At 46.9% G+C, this 15,185-nt stretch overlaps 1 protein-coding gene across 1 annotated transcript in view; it reads right to left on the bottom strand.

Annotated features, from left to right (window-relative positions):
* LOC149367327 (intracellular hyaluronan-binding protein 4.S-like) overlaps positions 1 to 15,185 on the bottom strand; it is a 41,123-nt gene that overhangs the window by 23,293 nt on the left and 2,645 nt on the right. Inside the window, exons 2-5 of the mRNA XM_089554991.1 lie at positions 9,642 to 9,807; positions 7,915 to 8,109; positions 4,840 to 4,911; positions 1,778 to 1,877 (exon numbers count right to left, since the gene is read on the bottom strand). Coding sequence (XP_089411117.1) covers positions 1,778 to 1,877; positions 4,840 to 4,911; positions 7,915 to 8,109; positions 9,642 to 9,807 — 533 coding nt within the window. The remainder of the gene's footprint in view (positions 1 to 1,777; positions 1,878 to 4,839; positions 4,912 to 7,914; positions 8,110 to 9,641; positions 9,808 to 15,185) is intronic.

Below are 15,185 nucleotides of genomic sequence, written 5' to 3'. Positions count from 1 at the left end.
CTGCTTCCAGCGTTGCATTCTTCACACATTGTAGTATCTACCCACATATTAAAATTAAATTTCTGGTGGCCCATTTTTTTTCTATTGTTTGAGCAGACAATGGCATGATATATATTAATATCTCAGAAACTAATTGGCCTAGAAATAAACAAATTGCATATTTGAAATCAGCAGAAGAAACTGAATAAGGCTGTGCAGTTTCATTGCATTTGGTCTGTAAATAAAAATGTTTTAAGACCCATGTCCCCCCTTAAAACAAAACTTGAGCTGAACTCTCGTGTAGCAAGCGAGGAGACCACCAGTGTCAAGGAACGAAAGACACTGGGGCACTATGTGCCTGCATCAATGTCCGGCCCACACCTTGGGGACACACAAGACCATCCAGAGAGACCTTGTGGAGCCCAGGGACCGGTTTACACAGCCTGGATGAAACCATTGCCACTGGTGAGAAGAACACCAGGACACGAATGCGACTCATTGTTGCTTTGCCTTCACTGGCTACGAACTGCCCGCACTCGACAGCAAACCAACCAGCCCCCAGGGCACAGCACGGCACGAGCCTACACTCTGTGAGAGAGAGCAGAACCTCAGTGAAAATGAACGCAGCTGATACAAAATGAGAAAATTCCTCGGCCAGAGTCCACTGCAGACATGGGTGCTCTCAATGCCCTTCCATGCACTGATGACATGAGCACGAGTTGCAGCCATACCACAAACCGCAAGCGCCAAGGATGGGCTGCAAATCGTGTTCACGGTAACACAACAAACACCAGCAGTGAATGGTGGCACGAGGTCATACATAAACCCCGTCAGCTGCAAACAGACCTGCACAACTGCATTTCCCGTGCTTCTGTTTACGAATTCTGTTTGCTCGGGATTATGCAAATACCACTGCGATCCCATGACACTCATCTAATTGAGATTCCCCTGCAAACGGAGCCTGCACGCAGCAGTGAAAAGGAGCAACTACTGCAGCTAACAGAGTTTCAGAGAACAGAGTGTCACTCATCGGAAAAATTTTCATTCCTCCAAACAACCGCCCCTTTTTTTTTTTCTGTGGGTGCAGCTTACAACCACCAACAGCGGTGTGCCACAGAACACTAAGATTAACTGCACCCTGTGAGAAAATGTCCTCCCCTATTCATTGTCATGCATGGCCACCTACATCTTTTTCTAACAAATCAGTTACTTTCTTTTCAACAATTTCTCGAGCCTATACTCCGTTACATACATAGCAGGCGACGCTGCCAAAGCTAGAACGACTGTTTGCGCAGGCTAAGTCAGCGCGCAAAAAGTAGTTCGCCACACAACCAAACCGAACACAAACATATTTCGTAGCGACAAATCTTAAGTGCCGTGACTGGCAAGTCCCGAACTTCATTTTACCGCTTGGCATATTTTCACCTGTGGCTCGTCAGGATTTCGAGAAGCCAAAAGTTCACGTGGCGGTATGATACACAGTTGGTACCGTAAATCGCTCCCACTCAATCCGCGTCCAAAAAGTAGTTCACCCTCCGTGAAAATTATGGCCAGAGAGAGCCTGAACACGTGAGCGCCTGACAGCTCCGACCGTCATTGTCAATGCTGCCACATCGTTTTATACCGCTCTCTGTATTCGTCCAATCAATGACCGGAGTTTCGATAAGAACGAATGATATACGTGGCGGATTACTATGGTTTCCCGGACGCTCCACTTCAGCAGCCTCCGCGGCGTTGCCTGCTATGTATGAAAGGGAGCCTAGATAACACGACCCCCCCCCAGTGCGAGAGAGGGGACCTGCCTTGTGTCCGCTGCATTCTCCCCGGCCGCCGTTTCGTCTCCGCTCTTGTCCGCTGTCTCTGTCGCGTTCTCTTCACCAAAGGGACTCAGCTGGACTCTGCGAGGAGGAAGAGGACAGGAGAACAGTCAGGACCAACCAGACACATGCCAAGGCACTCCGCTTCACAATGCCTGCAAAACCATGTCACTACACGTTTTATGCATTCACTTGGCTGCCATTTTAAACATTTGCGAGCTTGGACGTGATGATGACAATTAGGTTTACTCTTGCTAATGAGACATCAATCGCGAGTGTAATTTGCCCACGCCCCACCCTCTTCTGACCCCTTAATTTAAAGAAAAACTATGCAAATTACGCGAGTGACTATAATAAATGTAGACAATATAACCCTGAGAATTTCCACTACAAGCCGCCGTGTTACTTGAAGACATGAATGCGGAAACACGTTTCATAGCATCATACTGACAGCAGCAGCAGCCACAGTCGCCTCACATTTCTCGTTTGCTCCGAACACCCCTTGGTTTGGTTTATGGGGGCTTGAAGTCCCCAAAGCGACTAAGGCTATGAGAGACGCCGTAGTGGAGGGCTCCGGAAATTTCGACCACCTGGGGCTCTTCAACGTGCACTGACATCGCACAGTACACGGGCCTCTAGAATTTCTCCTCCATCGAAATTCGGCCACCGCGGCCGGGATCGCACCCGCGTCTTTCGTGTCAGCAGCCGAGCGCCGTAACCACTGAGACACCCCTTGTACCTGCGTTTCCCTTGGGAGGTCACCAAGGTGTGTGGTCGCCTCCCTACACTAGCAGGCTCCTACTCAGTGTGCTCCCGCAGATGCACAGGTCAGGGGTCAAGCGACGGACCAGCCAGACCTCACAGTGTGCTTCGGGAGGGTCCCCCCCCCCCACACTGCCCCTTTACATACATGCACACACCCAACCCTCCACCAAAAAGGCAGCATCCCTCAAGAGTGCCACGGTAAGGGCACAGGCAGAAAGCAGGGCATCCTGTTTAAGTCAGTCCTGATGGAACACCAGAGGAAACTCTTGCAACAGCAAAAAGCACAGGCAGAAAAAATTCAGGAGGCACTTTGACGATCTGAAGTGCGCAAGGGCCTTTCCACGCAACGCAAATATTCCATTCATGTTGATACTTTGTTTAGTTTTTTTCGAGTGCCTCACCAGTAGCTGTCTTGCAAACTAACAACTGCGGCCATACGTTGCCTCAGCAGTGTGGGCGCAGGGTGCCTCTCAAGCTGCATTCAGGCAGCTTTTTTCACTGAGTCCTCTCTCTCTCAGTGATACTTGTACCACTAAGAGCGACAAATAAAATTTCAACTTTGGCTGCTACTGCAACTTGGACTGGCTAGTCATGACTAATTAGTCATGACAAATGACTACCTAGTCATGATAGGTTCCACGCAACTTTGGCTGCTACAGCAACTTGGACTGGCTAGTCATGACTAATTAGTCATGGCAAATGACTACCTAGTCATGACAGGTTCCACGCAACTTTGGCTGCTACAGCAACTTGGATTGGCTAGTCATGGCAAATGACTGCCTAATCATGACTGGTTAATAACTAGTCATGACTAATTAGTTGACAAGAGGTTAATGATTACTTAGTCATGACTTGTGCCTAGTAATAACTACAGTCGCACCCACTTATAACGATACCGGTTTTAACAATATGCCAGTTACAACAATGAAAAGCTACTGCACTGTCCACTTTCGTGTGTTTTCTCTGGTAAAATAACCCGCTTACTACAATGCCCCCATGCCGCATTATCGGTTATAACGATGAAGTCTGGCTCCTGAACGCTCGTGCCAAAAGGTAGTGGGATGCGAAATCCTTGAAAAGAAAAATTCCAGCCGCTGCACCCTCCCCGGAGCGCGCTCATCAATAGAACCTGCTTTCCAGCCTTCTTTGCATCGGCAGCCTCGCGCGCCACCCTTCCAACCCTCCGAACACAAATGGGCTGCGTCCATAGCTCTACACCGCTCCACCCTCCGAAACACGAATGAACCTGGCGAACACGCGGACAATGCTGCAGCCTGCTGCTCGCTCGCCCCTCGTTCTGTGCAGTTTGTGGGGATACACATGAATCCCCTGCCCCATTGTAACGGCCGCGCGTAATTATCACGCGATGTTATGCGCGCGCCATTCGGGAGGTTGCGAGGATGGGCACTCTCGCCGCCCCCGCTTCCTTCCTCGCCCCGCCGCGACACTTCCCTCTTTCCCCTTTCACAACGGAGAGACCTCCTCTCCACAGCCCGGGAGAAGGCGCGCTTCTCCCGAGGCTCACTTGTCTTCTGGCGGGAGCCATGCACACGCACGGATCAGAGATCCACGGAGACCGCTGCCCTTATCGCCCGACCACCGCGTGTGACTTGACCGCCGCGGGCAGTGAGCGAGGAACCACGCGAGGTGAGCGGAACCTTCTTCCCCCACATTTTTGCGTGCGTTCTGCCCTTTGTGCTTTTCACCCCCATACGCGAGCAGAACTCTCTCCCTCGTTACGGCGGTTGTATTGTTGCTGCTGCATTGTATTGCTCGGGAGCAATAAACGCTCATCCGAGTAGCATACTCGTGTTTGTCCCCTCTGGCCCAAACCCGCCGTGGTTGCGACTCACCGCACCGCGGGTTGGGGGTCACAGCTCTGACTGCTAGGGCTGGCACGCTGGTGCTAGAGAACGACAACTGCTTCTAGCCCTTTGAGCGTTACTACAAGAATAGACCCCCATAAGTTCTGCCAACGGATTTGGTTGTATGTGTTAGTTGGTTGCGTCGAAGTCATTCCTGGCCACGTTTGAATCGCCGCCCGAAACAGAAGATGGCTGCCCGTTGCGTTCGACTTCTGGTGCGTGCTGTAACTGCCGCCATGTCTACACTGACGCTGCAGCTGCTTTTTTTGAGTTGCGAGTGTGACAAGCCACATTTGCGCGCGGACTGGTGCGTGCTGTCTCTGCCGTCACGCTTTGCTGTTATTCCTCGCCACACGCAAGGATTTCACAGTGTTCAGATCACCTGCCCGGAAGGGGACATCAGACACACTCACTCCAAGTCGTCGTTGACAGTGCCCCAGTTGTAGGCCCCTTCGCCACCCTTCTTGTCCACAGGCTTGACTCCGCTGGAACACCACAGGGGACACACCAGTGAGCGCACTTTGCTGGGACACAAGAAACTGCTGGCCTTAAGGGGGGACACTGGCCTTAGACCTATATTTTCCTTATTTTCAGTCCAATCCTAATGAAAATGTTGCTCAGTTTTTTTTATACCGATTTCAACAATGAAATTACCTGTCTCATGAATTAGCCGGTTCCCAAGATAATCTTAATTAGTCATTCATTACTACCTTGGTGCAAAAAAAACTGCTCAATAAAAAATCACTTTTAATCCACATTTACATAGTATAATGAGTAAAGTGTGAATGTAATGGATTGATAAACTTTGTGAAAATTTTAAATTTTTGAAGTGGGATTGAACAAATCTGCTTTGATTACTGCCCACACTGTACCTTCAGCTTCCCTTAGCAAGCAGTATGACATCTCTGTCTCCTCGATGTTGAGATATCGACATACTAAGACAGCGAGATGTCCAAAATTTTCATGCCATTATCTGCTCCTGCATAAATTCAGCCCACACAATGATCTGAATTTAATATTATGGTCAAAATGTTTTCTCGAAGGAAAAAATTGGTACAGTTGGAAAATAATAGCTGGCGATTCCACAAATGTCACTGTTTGAAAACCGATTTTTCGGTCACTTTTTGGTCTCAAAGAGCAGTGTCCCCTCTTGAAAGAAAGAAAAAGATGCACACAGCTAAGCAAAGCCGAAAGTTGGGCAACTTGGATATACGTTCATGATGCAACAATAGCGCACAGGGAACACGAGGGACAGAAAGGAAACGACGCAGACAAGCGCCAACTCGCAACTGGGGTTTATTGGACGAGGGGTCTGCGTGTTTTAAGTTTGTTGCATTTTTAAAGTGACTTCTAGAAATTGCGTGTTTCAGGAATAAGCCCCAGTTGCAAGTTCGCGGCTGTCTAGGCTGCGCTGTGCTCTGGGTCGCCTTGATCCTCGCCCTTTCACAGAGGCCAGGATCCTCGGTCCGCGGCCACAACAGTCGACTGCCTCCAAGGCTTACAAGGCACTGTTTTGTTTTTTGAGAGAGACTTGCCTTGATTGACAGATTGTGACTGTGTTTCCTGTTCCTTCTCTCTTCCCTCTTTAATTCCCCTTTTTCCCTTCCCCTGTGCAGGATAGCCAACCGGAATCCTTTCTGGTTAAGGGGGGATGAGGGTCTTGAAAACTTGTTTTTTATTTTTCGACATAACTTGTTCAAATTTAGCACACAGGTGTATCATAGAAGGCTGATTTCAAATATGCATTTAGATTTCAAATATCTCAGCTGGAAGAAAATTTATCGCAAAATAACATTCAAATTAGGTAATTTCTTACGGGCTTTTATAGTGATTTATCAGTTAAAGAATGATTTTTTAAGAATAAGCAGACATTTGCAAAGGCCCAAAGCACATCCTAAAGCTTTCTTTTTTCCTTTAAACATGATATATGAGCAATTAGGCCAAGTGTGGGCTAATTACTGCCACGTCATTTTCTTTCCAACTTTGTTGTTTATTTATGATCAACAAAATTAGTTTGTAGACATTCTGTTAGCTTTAGGATGTGCTTTGGGCCTTTGCAAATGTCTGCTTATTCTTAAAAAAACATTCTTTAACTGATAAATTACTATAAAAGCCCGTAAGAAATTACCTAATTAGGATATTTTATTTTGCCATATATTTCCTTCCAGCTGAGATATTTGAAATCTAAATGCATATTCGAAATCAGCATTCAATGATACACCCAGGTGCTAAGTTTCAGAAAGATATGTTCACAAATAAAAAAAACGTTTTCAAGACCCTCATCCCTCTTAACATCCCTGCCTTTCCCCCTCTCTGTACCGTATTTACTCGTATAATAGGCGCACTTTTTTTCCAGAAAATCCGGCTCAAAGTTCGGGGTGCGCCTATTACGCGGGGTAAAATTTCCGGAAATTTTTCGACGCGCAAAATTGAACATACCGCATAAACGCACTCGTGTACGGGCCGCATCCCGTTTTCCGGAAGAAAATATTAAAAAAAAAAGATCCGTGTAAGGGCCGCTCCGAAACTTTCCACGACCCACGCGGGAATCGCCTTCGAAATGCATGCGCCGAGGCCTCCGCGATCGGCTCCGGCTGCGCGCAACGGGCGCTTGATCGCGGAGGCCACACACGCACACAGGAGCTTCCAGACGCCGCCCACGGAGGGCGCCCAAGGCCAAGGTCATCATCATCGTGTTCCTCCGCCGCGAGCTTTCGCTATCTATATCGCCATCAGCATCTCCAGCTCGTTTTTTTTTTTTGTTTTGTTTTTTGTTGCTGTCAAGTGCCGGTGGCATCTGCGGTAGCGCGATAGTTCATCGTGGTTTATGGGATTATGGCTTTGCCGCGGAGCGTTGCTGTTTTAGCTCGACGGGCAAGCACCTTAACAGCTACACGGCTGGGAGTTTGCTCTCGAACACGGCTAGCGTGCGGCAGGTTGGAAAATACGACGTTACCGAGAAGTGCGGCAGTTGCGACTGAGGCGTCCCTAAATTTTCGTACGCACTCCAAGCGCAGAGGTTTTCGCGGGCCTAAGTCGGGAACGTTTCCAGCTGGAGATGAAGCTTTCCAAACAGACGTTTAAAGTGAGCATCCCTGAAAACTGTGTGCGGCTGTTCTACGCGATGTCGTTGTACGTGCTGTGGGTCCGCAGCAGCACTAGTGAGGACTAGTAGTCAGTTCAGCGAAAACTTTGTTAAAATAAAGATTGGGAAGCGGGGGGCGGCGAGGCATCGGCGTGAAATCGTGTAAATACAGTATTGATCACAGTGCAAAGTTCGAGGTGCGCCTATTATGCGCGGAAATAAAAAAATCTGATTTTTCGCGACCAAACTAGGGGTGCGCCTATTATGCGAGTAAATACGATATCTATCTAGCGCCTGTCTGCGTCGTTTCCTTTTGCGCTATTGTTACATCGTGAACACACACAGCTAGCCAACTCCCAAGGTGAGCAGCAAACTCTGCGCAACAAAGCCTGCACAGACCCACCTCCGATCGCTGCCGCTCTGCCGCTCAAATTCCCGCTTGCCGCGTCCGTCGTAGCCTCCCCGACTGGCGAATCCGGGCCGTCCCCCCTCGGGACCGCCAGCAAAGCCCCCACGGCCCCGGCCACGGAAGCCACCCCGGCCCCCAAGGCCCCCTCCGCGACCGCCTCTCCTCACCTCGCCGTCTCCACGGTCCCTGCTGCAAAGAGACCGGCCAAAAGTATATCAGAGTTGATCACTAGGACACAGCCGCTCTCCCCTGAAAGGCAGTGGCACACTGAAAAACTCGCGGGAGAAAGAAGCAGTGACACTAAACACGGAGTCAAGTGTTGGTCAGAAGTTTAGGAGAATCCCCCAAGGTAGAGTAGATTTTTAATGAGGGAGTAATTCCTCATTGGCATCCACCCGAGCGCAGCCATACGGCTACAGAGGAGAGCTATACAGCTTTCTCAGAAACTTCACAGTTAGAGAAAAATTCGTCCTGGTCCAGAGTTGGAACCCAGGACCACCACTTCACCACCGCTTCATCATAAGCTGGCCGTCCCGGACAGCTCAATTGGTGGAGCGACTGCTCCGGTGAAGCGGTGGTCCCGGGTTCGAACCCCGGACCAGGACAAATTTTTCTTTGACTGCTAAGTTTCTGAGAAAGCTGTACAGCTTTTCTTTGTAGCCGTATGGCTGCACTCAGGTGGATGTCAGTGAGTGATTACTCACTTATTGCGGAGTCAAGTGTGTGTGCACAGCCCAGCTGCGTTGTTTTCATTTCACACCCCTTGTACCTGCGTTTCCCTTGGGAGGCCACCAAGGTGTGCGGTCGCCTCCCTACACTAGCAGGCTCCTACTCAGTGTACTCCCGCAGATGCACAGGTCAGGGGTCAGGACACGGACCAGCCAGACCTCACAGTGTGCTTCAGGAGGGATCCCCCCCCCCCCCCACCCAACACTGCCTCTTTACATACATGCACACATCCAACACTCCACAACTGCCGCATCCCTTGCAGGTTCAGCAAAGCCACGGCAAGAGCACAGAGGTTTCGTTTAATTCAACGTCCCAAAGCGACTCAGGTTATGAGGGACGCCGTAGTGAAGGGCTACGGCTATTTCGACCACCTGGGGTTCTTCAACGTGCACTGACATCGCACAGCACACGGGCCTCTAGCATTTCGATAGAGGCGACATTCTAGAGGCCCGTGTCCTGTGCGATGAGGGAAAGCAGGGCATCGTGTTTGCGTCAATCTTCATGGAGCATCAACAACTCGGAAAAAAAAAGATTGTAAACCCTGTGAGCTCCCGAAGTGCCCAGTTTTGTATCATCCTCAGCCTGACTACACCCACTGCAGGGCAAAGACCTCTCCCATTTCTCTCCAATTAACCCTGTCCTGCGCCAGCTGCGGCCACCGTATCCCTGCAAACTTTTTAGTCTCATCCTCCCACCTTACTTTCTGCCAGCCCCTGCTATGTTTGCATTCCCTTGGAATCCACTCAGTTATCGTTAAGGACCAGCGGTTATCTTGCCTTTGCTGCACAAATCAAAAGCGAGATTGCCTGGCTGCTCGGAACATTATATACACTAGATCTGAAAACACCACTTTGCCGTAGAGAGGCATTCGTTGGAAGCGTTAGGGAGGACCCTCTGAAGACCGCCTAATTAATCCCTGTGTCACGACTTACTCCTCACAGAAATGTCCCCCCCCCCCCCCCCCCCCCAAACGCAAAGTTGCTCCTCCTCACCTGCCGTAGTCAAACCTGGTCTCCGAGCCTCCCGTCGGAATGCGCTCGTCCCTGTTCCGCCTGTTCTTGCGCTCCTCGAAGTCCTGCTGGTTCTCCCGGCCACTGGGCGGCGCAAACTTCACCGCCCGGTCAGGCCTGGCCGTCCGCTGCAGCTGCTGCTTGTTGTCTGCACCAGGGAGACGACAGAGAGGCAGGTGACTAACACTAACCATGGGGGACAACAGGAGATCTAATGCCATCATTACTTTTTTTATAAAGCATGCCTTGCATTTATTTATTGCAGTACCAGGAAAAAAAATATCAACACTTTCTGAACACAGTGAGAGGAGTCTCTCTGAAGGCAGGAGTGGAATGACAAATTGCTACTTTGGTCAAAAAAATACTGTCATTCAATTCTGTTCGTCTACGCCAGCTTTTTTTTTCTATTAAGGCAGAAGCTTTTAGTGCCTCATCGTTGTAAGCAGGAGTTGTCGACAGAAATGTCACGCACGCGTTTCAATTGGTCGAAATGGTCGTGACGTCACAGTGCGCGAATTTCAAAAGGGGCCAATTGTACTTTGGCTAGTAACCATGCAAGCAATTGAAGGGATCATATAGTGATGCTCCAAGTAAGTGGGACTGAGTTTAGTTAATTGCTTACTTAACCAATTAGTCTAATTTTAACCTTTCTAGTCAGACCAGATAAATAAATAAAACCGAGTAGGAAATTGGCCGAGCTCGGGAATCGAATCCCGGTCTCTGGTGTGCGAGTGCGAGATGCACACGCTACCACACCACCATGCCAGCTTGATGGTTTGGAATGAACAAAGGCGCGTCTAGTGAATATGGTGTCTTCACTCACTCCCATCCTCCTCCCTTCCTGTTATGGCGAGGTTTAGGTGTCCACCGAGATATGAGAGGCAGATACATTTCCTTTCCTCAAAAACCAATTTACCCACGAGCAAGACGTACAACCGAACGGGCGCTGGCGTTCTATGGACTCCCTGGCAGCGTTGCAAGTCACTGTCGCGTTCCGGTCTCGGAGGTGAAGCTTAACACCTTAACCACACATCAGTGACACAAGCAGCAACACCGCACTCAAGGCTGTCGCCTCACCACACTTTAGGTCAACAAAGTGCCGCCCTGTATTTTGGACCCTTGATGCAATCAAGCGCTTCTTTCTGCAGGGTACTGTGTCGCCACATACCGCTTAGGAGGCGGGGCTCAGTGCGTCCAACGCCTCCTTAGACCGGCTGGCCTTCAATGTGCTCCCCGTGTTTCAGGCCTGGGCCCAAGCATTTGGCCCACACCTTTCTGTTCGGAGAGGGCTTGCAAGCACGCATCCCAACCGCAACGGCTGCCAAAAGAACTGCCTTCACCAGCTACCAGAGCATATCCCAAACAGCACAGATAACTGGCCCAATATTAGAAATTGACGGTTTTACCATGGGATTCCAATATTGGGCCATTAGTTGTGCTGCAGGGACCTACACGTGGGGCGGAGCCACGAAAATAAAGGTATTCCCTCATCCTCAGTGTAGCTTTCTGCTAAGCCCGGTTCCTTCGGAGACTTCAATAAACACATCGTGGGCTAGTTGGTCCATCACAAGGCAGAACAGCGCAGGCGACACAGGGACAGGAAAGTAGACGAGAAACACACAGCGCTGACTTTCACTCATTACACAATCATTTCAATCATTACACACTCTGCACATGATTCTAATGTACAACCATTATTCCACAAGCTTGGCCCATTACACATTAAAGAGATGTATGTATGTATTCATTAGGCCCAAATAAAACCATTATTACTACTATTACTATTAATATAAGGGATATTCAAAATCATTACACACTCAATCATTTCAATCATTACACACTCTGCACATGATTCTAATGTACAACCATTATTCCACAAGCTTGGCCCATTACACATTAAAGAGATGTATGTATGTATTCATTAGGTGCAAATAAAACCATTATTATTATTATTATTATTATAAAGGATATTAACAATCCCGGAAGTGCGCTTTCCCACATAACAATGTTGCCCCAAACAAGATGGCCGACTTCGCTACAAAGGAACTACGTGGGCTTCAGGACAGGCTTAGCTAAAGGTGTGGATAGAATGTAAGAAACGTATTTTGGGAGAATCAAACAAAAAACCAATCTTTCTTGCTTTGTTTCAGCTGGAAACGCATGATCAGCCATAAAGTTTTGGGAAATATTGTTATGCGGGAAAGCACACTTGCGGAATTTTGAATGTCCCCTATTACAACCTACGTCTCGCGTTAATTCGAGAAAGGAGGCAAAATAACAATATCCTAAAAAATTAGCACAGCTAGCCGTTAGAAGCTCGTCAGGTCACTTCACAAGGAAACCCGAATACTGGAAAGTTGGTTCCTGCAGAACAAATTCCGCTGCACCAACCCTAAAACACCGCCTTCCTTCGGTCTTAAACTCTTATTTGTCTAAAGGTGTAGACATTTTAGCACTGAATTTCAGGCAGCTTAAGAATATTTTTCAAAAAAACGCAAACTGTATGTAACGGCAGTTAATATTGTATAATTCATAAACAGATGTGTTGTTGTCAATCCTGAAATCTGATGTATTCCTGTTTCGGTAACCATGTTCAAATGAAAGTGCACTGCTATATCGAATGGTGAGTCGTCATTGTTTGTGATGGCGTAAATTTACTTTCCTTAGAGTCGTTTGGTATCATGTTTTGTAGCCATGTGTTGTTACCATAGGGATTTGTACTTTAAAGGACTGTTCTTCTGATCTGCTTTTTCTTGTTTAGTGTTCTGCTGTCAAGTGCCACCCATCGTTTTCATGTAGGGGGGCGGGGACCAGTCCAATCCTAATGAATTTTATCCTCATTAGTAATTTTATAGCACTTGGAATATCAATGTTCAAGGCGTGAATGTAATGCACCGATAAACTTTGCGAAATTATAAATTTTTGAAGTGCGATTGAACAAATCTTACTTCGTTTATTGCACACACCTTGCTCAGTTTATTACACTGATTTCAACGATGAAAATTACCTTTTTCATAAATTAGTCGGCCTCCAAGGTAATTTTAATTATCATTCATTACGGTGCAAAAAAAAAGCTGCTCAATCAAAAATCATTTCCAATCTATGGCTACATAGTATGGTGAGTAAATAATCAAAACCATTTTTTCATTTTACCCTCATTAGTAATTTTATAGCACTTGAATATCAATGTTCAAGGTGTGAATCTAATACACCGATATACTTATAAATTTTTGAAGTGCAGTTGAACAAATCTACTTCGTTTTTGCACACACTGTGCCTTCGGCTTCCCTTAGCAAACAGTATGACATCTGTCTGTCCTGGATGTTGAGACATCGACACACTATGAAAGCCAGATGTCCGAAATTTCCATGCCATTAAATTACCTGCTCCTGCATAAATTCAGCTCAGACGATGATCTTAATACTATGGTCAAAATGCTGATTTCTTGAAGGAAAAAATTGGTACAGTTGGAAAATAACAGCTGTAGGTTCCACAAATGCCATTTTTTGAAAATTGATTTTTTGGTCTCAAAGACCAGTGTCCCCGCAGTCTAACCCTTTCGGTAGCAAAAGAAAGTTTTTTACTGCTTTAAAATAAAAATTATTTCTTCAAGAAGTGCCAAATGAGCTGCTAATTGCAACACATCAAACCGTAGCTTATTGGTTACACTTCTGAATCAATATAACACATTATGTGAGCAAAACTTCTAGAAAATATGCTGGCAATGCAAATGAATATAAGCAAAACACAAATAAGCCACTGCACTGAGCCAGATGTTGATGACAGAAGAATTTAAACACACAAAACGTTGTACCTGTTAACAGCTACCATTCTTGCGATTTTAACCCTTCCAGGCGCCATTTTTTGTTTTCACTGAAACCTATTTTTTCACCTAAGTAGTATATTCAGGCCTCAAGAAAGGGAATTTGTTAGTTTTCAAACATGAATGACAAGCAGGTAAGGTTTTACAACGATGCAGAGAATTCCGCACAAAGTGTCAGATTTGTTAGAAATGGCAACATCGAAATGTTCTCGTGTGTCAGGTAAACACCCTAGGGATCGTGAAATCGCTTTGCGTTTATAAATTCCACATTACGCTCGAAACTGAGCAAAAACACTTGCGACAAAATCTATCGGCACAAAAAGGGTGGGAAAAGTGCTACCTAGCTCACTCTCGTGTGAAATATTATTTACTGCATTCGCTACATGGCACAAACTTATTTGCAACAAGAAGGGGGCTCAATTTGTCTGAAATATTGAAATCACTGTTAAGTGCTCCAGTTTCTCAGAAAAAGCTGCAAGCTTGCCGCTTACGCAGTTCTGTACAAAGCACCTGAAAGGGTTAAGCTTTGTAAACAATATACTGCATTCTCCATGGCCTTCTAATTTAGGGAATCTGACTACTGTGTGCCACTACAGAAAACTGTCTCATGAGGACGTGAAATGGAGGTAGACATGGGATGTGTTGCAGCACATTACACTTGTTCAGACCTTTTTTTTTTTTTTTGTTGTTGCAAGCTTGCGATTCCACTTCTATCTTTTTTTTCTGTGGGTAGCGATTGGGCTGTATGGGTGAAAAAGGGGCGTGGCCTTCCTAGACATATTTTTTTTTAAATCTGTGGGCGCATTTGGTAAAATGTCTTTGAAGTATGTTGCGAAGACCCTAAAGCACCAAATAAGACCCCTCTGAAACGAAAGGCAGTGTGAAAATGCGAATGCCCCAATAAAGGCCTCTTTGCATGTGTACAGTTTCATGAATTACAATACCCACGTGCCTCACCATTTGCCGCATTTCATGAACAGCTGCTAAAAAAATTCCTTTTGTCCTACGTTTAAAACCTCATTCAGCAGCTGCTAGTCGAGTCAGTACCGAGTTCTTGGGATGTGAACGGTCGTGGCAGGAGACACCTCGTCACTCCAAGATTGATTTGATCAATCAATCACTTCAAGAGGCACCATCGCACGCCTCGTTGACCACTAGGTGCTCCAAACGCACTAAAATTTGCACCGCATGATTTTAAGGATAATGGCGACACGAATAATGTACCTGCAGCTTCTACGTTTGCTCGTTTACACTTCAATGCCCACCGCTACACAGAGAAACAGTCCAAAATCATAGTTTTTTTTTTGTCATCCATATTTATTTTTGGTTTTCATCACGATTTCTTACTACGGACGTCTCATTTTATGGACACTTTTGCTCAGGAACCAAGGTGTCCATATCAACGAGGCAAGACTGCAGTTGGAAAAGGGTAAATAAACGGATGCTATGTACATACCAAACACTGAAGGAATATTGGGCAGTTTTAGAATAGTGCATGCACGATTGCATCCGCCAAATGCAAGCATTGTGTGCGATGTTAACATCGCACACGCAGCCACAGACTCAATGATATGATGACGATATGGCTATCCCATTTTTCGCAACAGTGGGTGCAAGTTTTGAACCCTAGGTGTTATGTGCATCCTAGCAGCGCCATCTGGCTTTTAAAACTGAAACCATTTTTGTCCAAAAACGAACGCTTC

This window comes from Amblyomma mixtum, chromosome 1 (genome assembly GCF_055824585.1).
Source record: "Amblyomma mixtum isolate Tamu chromosome 1, ASM5582458v1, whole genome shotgun sequence".
NCBI lineage: Eukaryota > Metazoa > Arthropoda > Arachnida > Ixodida > Ixodidae > Amblyomma > Amblyomma mixtum.
This window is presented reverse-complemented; position numbering and strand designations above follow the sequence as displayed.